The sequence below is a fragment of the Equus quagga genome, chromosome 17, assembly GCF_021613505.1.
Source record: "Equus quagga isolate Etosha38 chromosome 17, UCLA_HA_Equagga_1.0, whole genome shotgun sequence".
In the NCBI taxonomy this organism is placed as follows: Eukaryota; Metazoa; Chordata; class Mammalia; order Perissodactyla; family Equidae; genus Equus; species Equus quagga.
Window position 1 is genome coordinate 26734841 of NC_060283.1, and position 18964 is coordinate 26753804.

The 18964-nt window shown below is 40.4% G+C and overlaps 1 protein-coding gene across 17 annotated transcripts in view; it reads right to left on the reverse strand.

The window, feature by feature from the left end:
- The window catches only part of AMBRA1 (autophagy and beclin 1 regulator 1), a 158741-nt gene that overhangs the window by 37520 nt on the left and 102257 nt on the right, over positions 1-18964 (reverse strand). For all 17 annotated transcript variants that reach the window (XR_006885769.1, XR_006885770.1, XM_046643453.1 and 14 more), the window contains one exon: positions 3463-3573. Coding sequence is in view for 15 of the 17 variants with exons in the window: in XM_046643453.1 (XP_046499409.1) it covers positions 3463-3573 (111 nt within the window). In the remaining 2 variants the exon portion in view is untranslated. The remainder of the gene's footprint in view (positions 1-3462; positions 3574-18964) is intronic.

Below are 18964 nucleotides of genomic sequence, written 5' to 3' on the forward strand. Positions count from 1 at the left end.
AGGAAATTAATAATAGCATGAAAGCGACACCCCACATCAACGGGGACAAATGGATTATTCTACAAATTGGTTGGGACAAATGAGTAGCCATAAGGGGGAAAGCTGGATCACACTCCGCTTATTTAGGACTAGGTTAAATTTCTAGTGAAACAAAGATTTAAAGGTAAAAAAACTAAAATATAAAAGCACTAACTGATCTTCCTAATGATGACACAAAATCTAGGAACCATAAAAGGAAAGCTGGGTAATTCTGACTACTTAAAATAAGTTCTATGACAAAAATAACCTTCAGCAAAAGTTAAAAGACAAACGACAGTTAGGAAACTCCTATTATAAGTGAATTTCTGATTTATAAAGAACGCCTGTAGAACTGATGAGGAAAAGACCAGCAACATCATAGACAAATATGTAAAGCACGTGGACTGGTCAAGAAAAGCCAACACATGTGGCTAAGAGGCACACAACCAGTTTGCAATGTGAGAAATACAAATCTAAAATACCTACATACTGTTTTTTACCTATCAGATTTGCAAATATCCAAAAATATGATAACAGATTCTTCAACAAAGAATTTAGGGAAAGAGGCACTCTCACAAATCGCAGGCGAGAGTAAAAATTGGCATAACCCCTACAGAAGGTGACTTAGCAGAATCTCCCAAAATCACAAATGCACACACTCTTTCTCCCTTCAATTCCACATCTAGGAATTTGTCCTTTTTTTTTTTTTTTTTTTTTTTTGAGGAAGATTAGCCCTGAGCTAACTGCTGCCAATCTTCCTCTTTTTGCTGAGGAAGACTGGCCCTGAGCTAACATCCATGCCCATCCTCCTCTACTTTATATGTGGGACGCCAACCACAGCATGGCTTTTGCCAAGCTGTGCCATGTCCGCACCCAGGATCCGAAATGGTGAACCCCGGGCCGCCAAGAAGTGAAACATACGAACTTAACCGCTGCGCCACTGGGCCAGCCCCTGGGAATTTATCCTATAGAGATACTTGCACATGTGAAAAATGATGGACTGCAGCTCCATTTGTATAGCAGAACACTGAAAACAACTGAAGAGTCCCTCAGCAGATGACTGGTTAAAAAACTGGAACCTAGAGATGCCATTTGGACAACGGGATACTAGGTAGTCATTAAAAAGAACAAGTAAACTCCATACACTGAAATGGAAAGATCACCAAGATATACTGTAAAGAACGCAAAGTGCAGAAAGAAGAATATGTCTAACATGCTACCGTCTGGTGAAATGGAAGGTGGGAAACACACATTTGCATTTGCTTGTATCGACACACAACATCCTTGAGAAGATGTACAAGAAACTGCTAGCCATGGGGGCCTATGGGGATGAATGGTGGGAAGCTGGGAGCAGGACTGAGAAACTCTTCGCTGTTTACTTTTGTTTTGAGGAAGATTAGCCCTGAGCTAACTGCTGCCAATCCTCCTCTTTTTGCTGAGGAAGACTGGCCCTGAGCTAACATCCATACCCATCTTCCTCTACTTTATATGTGGGATGCCTACCACAGCATGGCGTGCCAAGCGGTGCTGTGTCTGCACCCAGGATCTGAACCAGTGAACCCCTGGCCGCCGAAGCGGAACGTGTGCACTTAACCACTGCATCACTGGGCTCACCCCCCTTTTATATTTTTGAATGGTGAATGTATTTCAGGTTATAATAAAAGAAACAAAGTAAACAAAATTTTAAAACCCAAAATAAATGGAAATAAATTATGGCAAACAAGATCTGGGCCAGAAATCTAGAGACAAACAAGCAGACTTGGTATTCAATAAGGGAAAAGGTGGATTGCAGTTGATTCCCAGGAGAGTTAAAGAACAGATTATTGAACATGTGGTTTATTAGCACTTACAAAGAACAAAATGATTGCTACTGAGGTTTCACTAAGATTAGGACATGGAAAATTAATCTCATTTTCATGGTCTGATAAGGATACCAAGACTGGCATATTGGGCAATGCCACAGACAGAGAATATCTTGATTATTTTAAGGCATCTGAGAAACTTTTACAATAGCCTGTGGACAAGACAGGAAGATACGGGCTTCAGATGTGAACAAGGAAGCCCAAAAATCGACACAGAAGCGCCCACGGTAACATCCCACAAGGCTGGGTGCAGTGTCCGGACTGATTCACCACTTCTGCTAGTAATCCAAAGGAAGACAGAGAAAGCAAGCTTCTCAAATTAGGAGATGATGGAAGATTGAGAGAAAAGGACTGAACCAAAGTTCAAAAAGATGTTGAGAGGCAGGAACTAGGAAGCGCAATTGACACTATTAAGATAAAATTTAACAGGAACACATACAAACCTGCTTTGGTTTTTAAAAGATTCAAACTGCATAAGTAAGTACCAGACAGTAGAGTCTTGGTTTATTAACAATTATCAAGGAATTTGAAGTGACTGCAAGCTCAAAAGTGGCTTCAGAAAAAGCTGCTGAAATCTTCAGATGAACTAATACTGTCCAAACCACCAGTGCACTATGTACTGGACAGCTCTCATCTGGGGTTTTCTACTCTGTTCTGGCCCCCCAAAGTCAAAAGGGAAGATGAGCAGAACTCCCAAGGATTTGGAAACCAGATCAGCTAAAGGAATCTCAGGAAGTCTGGCCTGCAAAAGAAAGATTTAAAGGGAAACGGTGGTTCATCTTTAAATAGCTGGAGAACTGTCACTTAGAAAAGGCATCATTGAACTCACTCTACGGAGATTCAGAGGTAGAACCAGACCAATGGGAGGAAGCAACAACAAGGGAAATGGTGTCTGGGGACAAGAACAAACATTTTAAAAGGAATTTCTCAGTGATGGATTAGACCATCTTGTCAGACAGTGAGACTTAGCATCTGAAGTTTTCAAGCGGAGGCTGAACCACTTCTCAGGAACATGTGAGAGTCCTTCATTAGATAGAAAGTAAAAGGAGATGTCTAAAATGTTGTGATTCCAACTGAACAAACGGGGCATGCGATCGCAGACTTCCCTAGAAGCTGGGCAAATGGACTGTCAGACAAACGTGTCTGTAAATCACACACCCACCCGCCACTCACTCATTCTCCTCAGATCTGGATTAATAAATGATCTGAACATTTTCTCTTTCCTCAGGGTCACAAGATCTAGCTGTCAGTCCTGCACTCCCTTCTTCTCTTCTCAGTTCCACCTGAAGCTTCAGGCTTAGGACAATGAACTACTAGTTGGTAAACTCCTCAGGGCAGGGACACCTTCACTTTTGCGTCCACCTGAGCATTGTTCCTAGCACTGCTCGCAGCTCAGGGTGGGTGCTCAATATACGTTCACTGAGCTGCTTAACTGGGAGTTGCAGACGCTGCGGAAATGGCACATGGCAATCAGCTGCTCAATGAGATGATAAAAAATCCAGTGCTACCTGGGTTTCGGAGTTCTGGTTCACCAGTAAGAGATAACCCTTTTACCAGGACCCTTAGTTCTATCTTGGCTTACCAGTACTGATTTCTGGGAGGTCAAACTTAGTGAAGTCCCACCACTGGAGCCGGTAGGTAGTATTAGCAATGTTACTGGCCACGGCAGACTGTCCATCACCAATCACCGCCCCTGCGGGGGAGAAGACAAAGAGAGCACATGATTGTATTTATCTACATGTTTCCACTGCAAACATAAAATAACACTGGGATTAGCAGGAGAGGGGGAAGAGGAAGAACCACAACTAAGGCTGAAGAAAGCAGACGAGTGCCATCTGTCAAGTCTCTATCTCAGAGAGAAAGCAGATATGTTTCTCAAGAACAATTTTACGTGGAGGAATAATCCCATTCACCAGCCCCTCCCATTATTACTTAACATTTAACTAGTGCCAACCATGTGGCAGGTACAGTATACATCCTGGCTGGTAGGCTCACAATCTAAAGAGACAGGAAGTTTCATAAAAATGTGTGTGTGTGTGGGGGGGTGAAAAATGGAAGGACACCATTAACAAAGAAAAGCCACACAGAAAAGCAGTTCATTCCATGGATGTCTTTGTAGGAAGCAGAGCTTTTTGGGAGAAAGCGTCTCCTCCTTTGTATATAACCTTCTTCCTAATAAAACATCTCAAAAGGAGGCTTCCTCCAGGGAAGAGGCAGCCAGCATACAGCTGATTGGATAGATGGAGACAGTAAAGAACAAATGAGGTAATATTTGTTAATTTCTTCTGGACCCCTGGCATGTAACACAGCAGAAATTTATGAGCCTAGCTTTTCAGCATTAGAATATTTTTATTAAGGCAATATTTTATAACCCCTTCACCCCACCCCGCCTCCTGAGAACTTCCTTGAATCCAGATTCATTTGTCATATCTCACAGTTTAAGATTCCCTGAGATACACACTTCTGTATGACATTTTTTCCTTGGTAACCAATTAAATAAAAAATGGATTTTTTTTAACAGGGTGACACTTTAATTTGCAGTTGTATTTCATTTACATGAACATGTCATTTCCTCCTCCTCCTTCCGAGGTGCATTTCATACACAACCACCCTTCTGATCAGACAGAGCCAAACCCTCTTGGGAGAATAGAACATTCTTATATGCTAGACAACCTAAATAGTATTTTCTGCTGCAAATCAACTCCTATTTTGAAAAATTGAACTTGTTAGCGCTTACTAGCCTTGGAACAATGGACAATTTTATATCTAGATTCTTCAGTATCATCATCTTTCTGTGATAATAAAATAAAGAGAAATACCACTCTAGATAAACTAATACCGCCAAAACAACGCATTCTTTAAAATCTTGCAGATTCAAAGACACAGACCCAAATAGTCATGATTTCCTTAAAGGCCTGAGAAAGACAGCATTTAGGGGTGCTGTCAATGAGCCCACTGACCTCAAACCCCTATTGAGGGCCCTGTAGCATATCACTCAAATGAGGTAAATATCTGCCCTTGCTTTTAAACCTTTATAGAAAATTCTGTAATAATTACATCTGACTTGGGAACTTTTGCTGAACTTCTGGGTCATGAGGAGCGTATGCTACCTATAGGACTTTCATAATAGGAATTTTCTTGATTTTTCTAGGCCTCCTTGATAATGAAAATCATTTTTTAATTCTAAGGTCTACCACTTCTCGAAAGACCTATTCAGTTCCACTCTGACCCAGGTTCGATTCCACTGAGCTTATGAATTCTTCCCCTGGATTGCTTATCTAGATGGCTTGCATCTGTTTTTGACCACTAGCCTCTCTCAAATTACTTTAGTTTCTTATCATTTCCTCCAACTTTTAATAGAAAAGCACACAACCCCAAATGGAAGAAGGAAAGCTGATTTTTTCAGCATATGATGAATAAAATGCTAGTTGTTAAAAGAGGGTAGAAAATAAATTGAAGAAACAAACCCCATATTCTAGGAGCTTAAAATCTAGGGGCAAGGATGAGAACTACAAACAGGAAAACAGTTAAGGAAAATACCAGATGCTTTAAGAGTGCTGTGGATCTGCAACTGGGAACACAAGTGATTAAGACTCCAACCCACAGCTCCAGAAGCATCCTGTAGTGTCCATGCCCTGAGAAATGGCTTCTGGAGAACAGCTGTGCAATGAAACAAACAGGTATGGGTGCACTGTGCGGAAGAGATTGGAGGTGTCCTCTGTCAACGGTGCCAGAGTGCTGAGGAGGAACGGAAGGTAGCAGCAGGGAGAGTCAATTTTCAGTGCCACGTAAACATAGATTAGGAAACGAAAGAAGCCAGCAACAGATTAGAGTATTGTCACCAGGGTCTCTTCTGCAAGAACTGTAGGGCAACTGAGCCTGTCTCTCGGAAACATCAGGAAGAGAAAGTATCACCCTATTAAAAAACCCCAACCATGTATTTAGTAGGCCTGTGGCCACTAACCTGAAGGTATAGGAAATGTGCCAGAATGAGCTAATGGACTGAGCTACAGAGTATTTATTTACACAGGAGGCACTCAGCCTCAGAAATAAAATCCTGAGATACTGCTGAGGGATTTCTGAAGCCTCCAGGTCTTCTCAGTACTAACAGAATGGAAAAAGCTGGACTCGGGGTTTCTCAAGCTCCACTATTGATATTTTGGGCCAGATAATTCTGTGTTTAGGAGGTAGGGTGGGTCTTGTGCATCGCAGAATGCTTATCAGCAGCATCCCTGGACTCCACCCACTAGATGCCAGTAGCACATCACCCCTCACCCAGTTGTGACAACCAAAAACGTCTTCAGACATTGCCAAATGGTCCCTGGAGATCAAAATTATCCCTGGGTAGGATACCCCAAGCTAGATAAATAGAGCCTACATTGTAACTCCAAGATAGGTGCTCCTAGAGAGCACCACTACTGGGACGCCCACTGCTGAAGGCACCCACACTGTTAGCGATACCGATTCTGGAAAGAAACTCATCAAAGGCACAGCATTAAACTCTGCTCCCTTCCAGCTTTCTATTTCCGCCATGGAAGACAGTCTGGCTTGAACCAGGACCTTATGGTTTGTTGTCTGTCTGTTTGTTTTTTGCATGGTTTCTGAGAATACAGGCTTCAGAATCAAGATGGACCCAATTTTGACACTTCTAGCTAATACCTACAATAGTGTGATTCTGTAAATTAATCTCTCTGAACCTCAGTTTCCTTATCTGTAAAAAGGGTATAATAATAATAATACCTACAACTTATAGGACTGTTGGGAGAACTTACTGAAACAACACATACAAAGTGGTGGTAAGCATTGTCTAATAAATGACCGCCACTAAAATTATTTTAATCGTTGATTCCAATCTCCGTATGCTTTTTTTCTACAGGTATAGCTCAGTAATCAACAGTTGATAGATACAGGTCCTTTTGTAAAAGACTGCCCCAAATAATGTGCCAGGGCCCAGAGAGAAGCACTTTATTTTAGATTAAGGTCAAATGTCTAGGCCCTAGATTCTTTAGTAAAACAGCCTCCGCCAAGACAGACCAAATTCTAGGCCACAAAACAAACTGTGACAAATTTAAAAGAACAGAAATCATACAAAGTATGCTGTCAGACCACAAGAGAATTAAACTAGAAATCAATAACAAAAAGATAACTGGAAAATCCCCAAATACTTGGAGATTAAGCAACATATTTCTAAATAACACATGGCTTGAAGAAGACATCTCAAGAGAAATTTAAAAATATTTTGAACTAAATGAAAATAGAACTTATTAAAATTTGTGGGATGCAGTAAAAGTAGTGCTAAGAGGGAAATTTACCACATTGAAAGCATATATTAGAAAAGAAGAAAGATCTAAAATCAATAACTGAAGCTTCCATCTCAGGAAACAAGAAGAGTAAATTAAATCCAGAGTAAGCAGAAGGAAAAAAACAAGAAAAATCATAGCACAAATCAATGAAACTGAAAACAGGAAATCAACAGAGAAAAAAAAAAATCAAAGAAATCAAAAGCTGGTTCTTTGAAAAGATCAATAAAACTGGTAAACTTCTAGCCAGGCTAAATAAGAGAAAAAGAGAGATGACACCAATTTTTTTTTTTTTTCTGCTTTTTCTCCCCCAATCCCCCCAGCACACATTTGTGTATTTTTTAGTTGTGGGTACTTCTAGTTACGGCATGTGGGATGCTGCCTCAGCATGGCCTAATGAGCAGTGCCATGTCCACTCCCAGGATCTGAACTGGCAAAAACCTGGGCCGCCGAAGCGGAGGGCGTGAAGTTAACTACTTGGCTACAGGGCCGGCTCTGACACCAATTATTAATATCAGAAATGAAAGAAGGGCCATCACTACTCATCCCATGGACACTAAAAGGATACTAAAAGACTACTATGAACAATGAAACACCCACAAATTTGATAAGCTAGACGAAATGGACCAATTCCTTGAAAGACACAGTCTACCAAAACTTACCCAAGAAGAAACAGATAATCTGAATAGGCCTCTATCTATTAAGTTGAATCAATCATTAATAATCTCTCAAAACAGAAAGTACCAGGTAGGTTCACTGGTAAAGTCTACCAAACACCTAAGGAAGAAATTACACCAAACCTCTACAATCTCTTCCAGAAAACAGAAGTGGGACTATTTCCTAACTCATTCTATGAGGCCAGCATTACCCCAATACCAAAACTAGACAAAGACACTGAAGAAAACTACATACTAATATCTCTTATGAACATAGAAGCAGAAATCCTCAACAAAACACTAGCAAATCAAATCTGATAATGTATTAAAAAAATTATATACTACAACCAAGTGGGATTTATCCCAGGTATGCAAAACTGGTTTGACATTTGAGAATAAATTAACATAACCCATCACACCAATAGGATAGAGAAGAAAAATCACATGATCTTATCAATAGATGCAGAAAATGCATTTAACAAACTCCAACACCCACTGATGATAAAAACTATCAGCAAATTAGGAAGAGAGGGAACTTCCTAAACTTGATAAAGAATGTCTACAAAAAACCTATAGCTAACATCATACTTAATGGTGAGAAACTATATGTTTTTCCCCTAAGACTGGGAACAAGCAAAGATGTCTCTTCTCATGACTCCTTTTCAATACTGTACTGGAAGTCCTAGCTAATGCAATAAGACAAGAAAAGTAAATAAGAGCTATATAGATTGAAGAGGAAGAAATAAAACTATCTTTGTTTGCAGATGACGTGATTGTCTATGCAGAAAATGCCAAAGAATCAAAAAAAAAAAATTCTCCTGAAACTATTAAGCAATTATATCAAGGCTGCAGGATACAAGGTTAATCTACAAAAAAAGTCAATTGCGTTCCTATATATCAGCAATGAACGAATGAGTAACTGGAACTGGAATTAAAAATTAAAAATACATCACTTACCTTAGCACCAAAAAAATGAAACGCTTAGGTATAAATCTAACAAAATATGTACAAGATTTTCATGATGAAAACTACAAAACTCTGAAGAAAGAAATCACAAAAGATCTGAATAAATATTAAAGAGATATTCCATGTTCATGGATAGGAAGACTCCATTCTGTTAAGACGTCAATTCTTTCCAAACGGATCTATAGATTCAACGCAATCTCAATCAAAATCCCAGAACATTACTTTGTGAATATCAACAAACTGATTCTAAAGTTTATCTGGGAAGGCAAAAGATCCAGTACAGCCAACAAAATATGCAAGGAAAGAACAAAGTTGGAGGCCTGACACCACCCAACTTTGAGACTTACTATAAAGCTACAATAATCATGAGAGTGTGGCACTGGTGAAAGAACAAACAGATCAATGAAACAGAATAAATGAACCCACACAAATATAGTTAACTGATCTTTGACAAAGATTCAAAGGCAATTCAAGAGAAAGAATAGTCTTTTCAATAAATGGTGCTGAAACAACTGGACATCCACATGCAAAAAAATGAATCTAGACACCAATCTTACACTTCTCACAAAAATTAACTCAAATCGGATGACAGACGTAGAAGTAAAGCACAAAACTATAACACTCTTGGCCCAGCCCCAGTGGTGTAGTGGTTAAGTTTGGCGTGCTCTGCTTCAGCGGCCTGGCTTCGGTTCCTGGGTGCGAACCTACAGCACTCGTCTGTCAGTGGCCATACTGTGGTGGCAGCTGACATAGAAAAAGAGGCAGACTGGCAAGAGATGCTAGCTCAAGGCAAATCTTCCTCAGCAAAAAGAACCCAATGAGAAACCACTACACACTTATCAGAATGACTAAAATCCAGAACACTGATAACACCAAATGCTGAAGAGGACGTGAAACAACAGGAACTCTCATTCCTTGCTGGTGTGAATGCAAAATGGTACAGCCACTTTGGAAGACAGTTTGGCAGATTTCTTGCAAAACTAAACATACTCTTACCATATCCAGCAATCAAGCTCCTTGGTATTTACCTAAAGGAGCTGAAAATATATGTCCACATAAAAACCTACACGCAGATGTTTATAAAAGCTTTATTCATAACCGCCAAAACTTGGAAACAACCAAGATGTCTTTCATAGGAAAATGGACAAATAAACTGTGGTACAGCTATACAATGAAATATTATTCAGCTCTAAAAAATAAATGAGCTATCAAGCCATGAAAAGACCTGGAGGAAATTTAAATGCATATTACTTAGTGAAAGAAGCAAAAAGCTATACACCGTATAATTCCAACTATACATCATTCTGGAAAAGGTAAAACTATGGACACAGTAAAAAGATCAGTGGTTGCCAGGGATTTGAGGGGAGGAAGGGATGTATGGATGGAGCACAAGGAGATTTTTGGGGCAGTGAAACTACTTTGTATGACACTATAATGGAGGACACACGTCATCAAATATTTGCCAAAACCCATAGAACTTACAATATCAAGAGTGAACCCTAATGTAAACTATGGACTTGGAGTGATAATGATGTGTCAGTGTTGGTTCATGGATTATGACAAATGTACCACTCTGGTTCAGGATGCTGATGGTGTGGGAAGCTATGGGTGTGGGGGTGGGTTGGGGATGTTGGCGGGGAGAAGTAGATGGGAACTCTGTACTTTCCACTCAATTTTTCTGTAAACCTAAGACTGCTCTAAAAAAAAAAGTCTATTAATTTACAAAAAATTTTAAAAAGAGCCCAAGACTCTCCTTCATGTTCTAGGAGACAGTGGAAACAGCAGCTGTCCATAATGACACTGTTAGTCATGGCAGTTCACTTTCTATCACACAACCAGAGTTCCTCCCCTGGAGCCTCAGGGCAAAAGAGTAAACACAGATTATACTGATGAGAAACAAAAACAAGGGGGAAAAGAAACTTAAATCCAGTGGTCCTGGCCAATCATTAGAACAATGGCAAAAACCAAGCTGCCAAGTCTCATTCTCCGAGTCAGGTCTTCAACTTGTAGGCCAGAAGCCCGGTAGCGTGTCTAGGGATAAACCTTAACAGTCATGAGGGTCACATGGTAGGTGAGCTCTACTAAGCCTGATAGCCTGCAAGCACCTCTCTGCCTCTGCTTCTCTCAGATTCTTCTCTTCCATTGCTTGAAAAGGAGAATTAGGAACCTTTTTTCCAAAATAGCTTTTTAGCCTCTCCCCAAGATCTGTTCTAGGAGCAGAGAAATGAAGAGTATGATTCAACAGTACAGTGAAAATATGGAACAATGGGAATCATTAGCAAATCTATCAGAAAAGCTAATTTGGGAGGGTAAAAAAGGGCAAGTTACAAAGAAGGAGAAGATTAAATTATATTTCAGTCCCATAAACTTGTTCCATTTGAGTCTGCCTAATTCAGAATGGCCATCTGACTGTGCTGCTGGAAAGACAGAATAAGAATGGCACTGGGGGTGCAAACACCCGTCAGCCTGGAAACACAATTACTATCCTTCTGGTTGGTTGTGAGACCAAGCCAAGAACCAGCCTGCTAACTGGGCAGCAGAACTGAGACTAGAAACCCAAGGGCAGGTGCAAGTGAACAGCTCATCAACTTCTCAACATTCTTCATAAGGCCGGTCACGAGCCCACAAACGTATGATTCCATTGACACAAAATGTCTAGAAACAGGCAAAGCCATAGAGACAAAAGGTAGACTAGTGGCTGCCCAGGGCTGGAGCGGGGCAGGGGAAGTGAAGGGGGAAGGGGGAAGTGACTGCTAATGGGTATGGGGTTTCTCAAAAGGTGATAAAAATGCTCTGAAATATAGTTGTGGCAATGGTTGCACAACTGTGAAAATTAGTAAAAACCACTGAATTGTATACTTTAAATAGGTGCACTATATTGTATGTGAATTGTATCTCAAAAAAGGGTATTATTAAAAAACACTATTCAATTTCGGACACTATAACTCCTCAGATGAGGGAAACAATAGAAAGAACAAACAAATGGGACTTCATCAGACTAAAGAGCTTCTTCAAGGCAAGGGAAAACAGGATTGAAACAAAAAAACAGCCCACTAATTGGGAAAAAATATTTACAAGCTACTTATCCGACAAAGGATTAATCTCCATAATATACAAAGAACTCACACAGCTTAACAACAAAAAAACAAACAACCCGATCAAAAAATGGGCAGAGGACATGAACAGACATTTCTCCAAAGAAGATGTAAGGATGGCCAATAGACACATGAAAAGATGCTCATCATCACTAATCATCAGGGAAATGCAAATCAAAACTACACTAAGATATCACCTTACACCCGTTAGATTGGCAAAAATATCCAAAACCAAGAGTGACAAATGTTGGAGAGGTTGTGGAGAAAAAGGAACCCTCATACACTGTTGGTGGGAATGCAAACTAGTGCAGCCACTATGGAAAACAGTATGGAGATTCCTCAAAAAGTTAGAAATAGAAATACCCTATGACCCAGCCATCCCACTACTGGGTATCTATCCTAAGAACCTGAAATCAGCAATCCCAAGAGTCCCATGCACCCCTATGTTCATCGCAGCATTATTTACAATAGCCAAGACGTGGAACCAACCTAAATGCCCAGAAACCGATGACTGGATAAAGAAGATATGGTATATATACACAATGGAATACTACTCAGCCATAAAAAAGGACCAAATTGTTCCATTCGCATCAACATGGATGGACCTTGAGGGTATTATGTTAAGTGAAATAAGCCAGATAGAGAAAGACGAACTCTATATGACTCCACTTATAGCTGGAAGTTAACATATAGACAAGGAGAACCGATCGGTGGCTACCAGGGAAAAGGAGGGGTCGGGGGAGGGCACAAAGGGTGAAGTGGTGTACCCACAACATTACTAACAATAATGTACAACTGAAATCTCACAAAGTTGTAATCTATCATAATCTTAATTAAAAAAAACACTATTCAATATACATTTTGGTCAATTTGTGAAGTAAAAGATGGCAATTCCATTTGTGGTATCCCTTTGCATTTCTTTAATAATTTAGAGTATTGGTGAACATCTTTTTATTGGTTTATTGGCCACTGTGTTTTTTTAGTGTGCACTGCCTACCCACATCTTATGTGGACTTTTATGTTTGGTTAAGTTTTTTCTTACAGATTGTCTGAGCCCTTTGTAAATTAATAAATTGATTTCTGTCTACGAAAAATAATTCCTAGAGCAATACAACACAGGATTATTTAGACATAAAAAGCATTCTAAGCATATATTGAATGGCATCCTAGGAAAAACATTTATTCTTCTTTCCAGAAAGCTTCATTCAAATGCAGTCTTTAAATCTGTTCTAAGAAGGGGGTATAATTAAGCACTTTCTCACCTTATCACCATTTGAAAAATCTCATCTAAGATCACAGTCAATTATTCTATTGCCTGAGGACCTGGAAAGAGTCCCTGATGGCAGATAACAAGACTTCCTTTAAGGGGAGACGGTTCTCTTGGTTCCCATTTGTGGTTTTGACATTGAGGAAGATGACCAAACTATATATAATTTCTTTGTTGAAAAGTAACAGCTTTATTGAGACATAATAATTCATATGCCATACAATTCACCTACTTAAAGTATAGAAGTCAAGAGCTTTTAGTATAGTCACACAGTTGTGCAACCATTATCAAAATCAATTTTACAACAACCATCACTACTATCTAATTTCAGGATATTTTCATCACCCCTTCCCCCTCAAAATACCTTACCCATTAGCAGTCATCCCCTCCACTCTGGCCCACTCAGTCCCTAGCCCCAGGTAACTGCTAATCTATTTTTCGTCTCTATTTTTGCCTCTGCTGGACATTTCATATAAATGGAATCATACAGTAGATGGTTGTTTGTGTTTGCCTTCTTCCATTTAACATAATGTTTTCAAAGTTCATCCATGTTGTAGCATGTATCAGTGTTTCATTCCTTTTTATGGCTGAATAATATTCCACTGTATGTTTATAACTGAACCACAGGTTCACGTGAGAATAAGATAATAGCTTTTATTTATAGAAAATACACTGCATGGAACCCAGCAGTCATAAAAATGTCTGAGGGATACAGAATTATTTCCCTTGGAAGGAAAGAGTAAATTTTCAAAGATCAGTTCTGAGTATATTACCTATAGCTGAAACCAAGTCTTCACTTTTTCCTGAAGCTAAAATAAAAGATAAGAGGAGTATTAGGGGACATCATTTTCTATAAAAACACAAAAATAAAACCCCATACAGGTATCATGTGGGTGACTATAATTCTGACATAGGAAATGTTCTGAGTAAGCTGTGTGGTTTGTCTATCAAATTTAAGCTGTTTAGGGGCCGGCCCCATGGCTGAGTGGTTAAGTTCACGCGCTCCGCTTCAGCAGCCCAGGGTTTCGCTGGTTTGGATCCTGGGCGCGGACAGGGCACCGCTCATCAGGCCATGCTGAGGCGGCATCCCACATGCCACAACTAGAAGGACCCACAACTGAAAATATGCAACTATGTATCGAGGGGCTTTGGGGAGAAAAAGGAAAAAAAAAAATTTAGGCTGTTTAATAACTGCTCTAACTGGTCACAAACTGATATGGAGATCAACCATGATGCAATAGAAGTTGAAACATTTAACATAAAGGGTAAATATTTTGTAGATACAGATGTCCATAACTATACATGCTCTTAGCGGGAACTGGGTCCCTAAATCAACATAAATCCATTGTCCAATAAACTCCTAAACCCCCCAGAACTCCTTGTCATAAGAATAAGCATTAGTCCACATACAAATCATCACAGACATTGCTGAGGTCAAAGGCACTGGATGAAGCCAACAAAACAACACGACAGTCAGAGAACTCAACACGGAAATTAGTAAGGCCTCACAGACAGACAGTGTGCAAGGAAGGGAAAAGAAACAGCTAAGAAATCATCTATGTATCACAACTTCATCAAAAATTTTCCCAAAACAATTCAAACCAGAATTATGCGGCCACAGCAGAGAAAGCACCATAACAGGCCAAGAGGAGGAAGAGAAATGGATGTGACGTTCATTAGGGCCAGAGCAGTGGATCAAGCCTTCCTATCCGGAGGAAGCAGTACAAAGAATCTGGTATCAGCTTTTTAAAAAATTGTGGCAAAAAGCACATAACATAAAATTGACCATCTTAACCATTTTTAAGTGTACAGTCAGTAGTGTTAAATACATTCACAATGTTGTGAAAGATCTCCAGAACTTTGTTTTGTAAATATGAAACTATATTCATTAAACAGCTCCCTTTTTCCCCCCTCCCCCCAGCTCCTGGTAACTACAAACCTACTTTGTTTCTATAAATTTGATGACTTTAGATATCTCATATAAGTGGAAACAGGCAGTATTGGTATTAGTTTTTAACACGCCTCGAAAGAGATACTCAACTACATAGCACGCACACAGTCATTCACAGATATGGTGTGCAATCAGTCATATTCAAATCTACAGGAAAGTAGTTAGGTCTGATGGGAGAATGTAATCTCCAGGCCCAGTATGACCATTTTCCTTTAAAAAGCCATTCAAAGAGGTCGGAGCGTGCATAGGGCTCATGCTCTTAGACCTATGAGCTTCAGAAAGCCCACAGGTGGTGAGGCCGCCAAGGACTGCTTTGCTCCCTAATGCAGGGACCACCAATGATTTAATCACTGGTCTTGAACATACCAGTGTCATCCAGAGCTCAGCAATGTATTACCACCCTAAAGCAAGGGAAGTAAGCTGCTCTTCGCTGGGTCCTCACTCCTTGCTCCCATCACATTAACACCTAGGATTAATCTTGACTGTTGACAGGGGGACTTGCACCTCCTAGCTCTCTGAAGTCAAGCTAAGAGGCTCCTGTGCAAGTAGATGAAGCAGCTGAGGCCGTTTTTATCACCATTCTGTAGACCTGTCCTTTTTTGATATATATGCCCCAATGAAGCAATTATCTACACTTACACTAATGATGTAATTGGGACAAGTAATTATGAGAGCAGAACATCCATTTTCAAAGAAATGAATATCATTACCTTTCTTCCACCCACAAACATTATTTAAGACAAAAACAAATAAGCTTACAAGAACACATGCTACTGAAAGATTATTAGGAACAGCATTTCAAAACCTACAGCTTTCAGGAGAAACGGAGGGAAACAAAACCCAACAACCCCAAAACAAAAACAAAACACCTAGCCTTCACTCCCACCAGGCAGGGATTTCCTCAAAGCCTCTACCTCTGACAGAAGACATGCAGGTGGATAAGAGTACTAAGAATTACTCTACCTCCACTTCCACAGCCCCCACAACTTGGCATTTCCTATATTCAGGTCCCAGTAACCCCTGTTGTTGGGAGGACACTGGCTTAGGCAGGTCCCTGAATGAAGCCAGGAAAGAAGTCGAGAACGCTGTCATCCTCTCATTGTTGCACAACGGAGTTGCTTAAGGGGGGTGCCTTAGCAGCAAAAAGATGGGCAGAGGGGGGGGAAGGCAGGCACAAGGATTGAGGGAGAAAGAAGTGAGAAAGATCAAGAGAGTGACTGACTGACTCAAGCAATGAACAGCTCTCTCCAACCACTTGTCTTAAATTGCTGAGACTCCTGCAGCTTTTATCGTTTGGTGGAAGCACAAGAGTGGAATTGGACCAGAGGGTCTTGGGCTTGTCAGCAGCAGGAGGGAAACGACCTTTACTGCTGCAAAGAGGATGCAGATTTCAAAAGCCTAAAATCTGCAATGAAGGGAAATGGAAATATGCTGAACGTGGGTTTGACTGGCAGCTTTCCTCATCTGTCGATCACAGGGTAATAAACACTGGGAGATGGCAGAAATGAAGATAAATGCTTTCAGCAGCACCATTCCCACCCTCCCCTCCTCTTCCGCCCCCACTCAGCACATGACAAGAGAGTTAAAGCAAGAAAATAAATCAGCTTCTTAACCAACTCTTTTGTTAAAACTTTCCTTACAGGCCACCTACACGTGAATTATTGCTCCATGAGCCTACATTCTCATTGGGGGGCCCAGTGTGTAAGGGGTGAAAAGCTCCTGTCAAATCACACCTGTACATTTCAGGGTACCGCATTACCGGCTGAGTCAGTTAGGGCCAATATGTAAGAAAGAGGCCAGGCCTGCTCCCAGAGGGGAAGCTACAGAACTCGCCCAGCCTGCGAAACGCTGTAATTCAAAGCCTGCCTCACTCAGTCTAGAGGAGACCTTGGAGCTCCGAGGACAGCACGGTGCATTTCACTGCAATCACTGTCCACTGCTATTTACCCAGGGACAGCAAGGCTAAGTTAGCTCTGAGGGCCAACCAAGAAGCCTTTAGACTTGGAGGTCAAAGATGATGTCATATCAGAAAGTGGACTACGAAATACAATACTCAGTCTTGACTACCATCTTCACATTCACTTCGGAAGGAAGGAAACATTAATAAGGCGGACGATCTTATGGATTTCCCACATGTAGGTAGAAGGGAACTATCACGTATTTTAGGACTTGCGACGTTGAGATAAAGCATCCAGCCGACCTGGTTTTTGTAAAGGGACTAGGGTTTTTTGAGTAAGGTCAAAAGTTGAGCAATTCCTAATGCATGGGGTGACAGTTGCTTATAAGAAGATGGTTGGAAATTTTACAAAAACTACATTCTGATTCCGCTAAAAGTGAGCCTGACAAAAATCTTAGCAATTAGATCCTTCAGGACATTCAGAAAGACATTCTGCCCTACTGGTCCAGCCAGGCTGTTTTGCTCTAGATCCTGGGGTGAAAAAAAAAGATTCCAGACCTTTGTTCTAAAGTGCAGGCATCAAGTAGTAGAAAGCATGGAGCAAAAATAAGTGGAAGAGAGCTTGGTGAATGGGTCTGTTTCAAACCACAAACTGTTCAGAAACTTGAGTAGTCCCCAGAGCCATGCATATGCTCTGGGACCCTAGGAGAACAACCCTTGTCGCATAAAGATAGCTAATTTGAAATAGTTTCTAATTAAAATCCACTGTTCAAAAAAAAGACAAAATTGGCCCATTCACAACAACGTGGATGGACCTCGAGGGTATTATGTTAAGCGAAATAAGCCAGTCAAAGAAATACGAACTCTATATGACTCCACTCATAGGTGGAAGTTAGTATATTGATAAGGAGATCAGATCGGTGGTTACCAGGGAAAAGGGGGGGTCGGGGGAGGGCACAAAGGGGGAAGTGGTGTACCCACAACATGACTAACAAAAATGTACAACTGAAATCTCACAAGGTTGTAATCTATCATAATATTAAAAAAAAAAAAAAATCCACTGTTCAGACAGTAATACCAGACGCAAAGTGGAAAAGCACGAGTAACGAGCCCTATATTGAGACACTGACAAAAGGCTGCACCTGGAAGCTAGACAACACTCCAGATCAACCTTTCTAGTCTTTAAACCTAAATAAAATCTCACCTCCTCTTGGGAGCTTTTCTGAATTAGAGAGAAGTCCCCGCCTACACAGTATTAGCTATTTTCCTAACACAAAACACTTGCTATCTCTTATGTTACCTGCTATAAGTACCTAACGTTTGCTGAGTTCAAGTGTTTCTATCTCTGGGGACACTGAGCCATCAATTCTCAGTTGGTACTGCATGGCCTCTTTCCTTCTTCTTTAAGATAGTGAACTCCTTGAGAGAAGGGGTCAGCTTTTCACCCACACTTTAAATACTATACAGTCATGGGACTTAGAATATCGCCATTCATACAGTCACTGTGAAATATAAAGGGTGAGGAGCGCTGATGGGAGCTGCAGGGAGTGTCACTGAAAGCCTTATAAACTGTTCCTTTGAGAAGATGGGTCCTAGACCGTCTTTACTACCCACATCTATTAGAGGGACAGGCTGAATTACAAAGAACTAAATGAAATGTGAAGAGAATTTTCAGTCTGGTATATACATCCAGGAATGGGACTAAGCAACCATAGTTTGTAAAAGGAACTTGCCTTTAATTATAAATAAACCTAAATATCTATCAAGAAGAAAATAGTTAAACTATGGTCAATCACACTGTGGAACACCATGCAGCCATTAAAAATAATAAGGTAGATCTATGCACACTGATGCAGAAAGATGCCCTTGATATATTGTTCTGTACGATCCTATCTCCGTTACAAAACAAATGAAGAAAACTATATAGGTGTGCAAATATACATATATGTTTG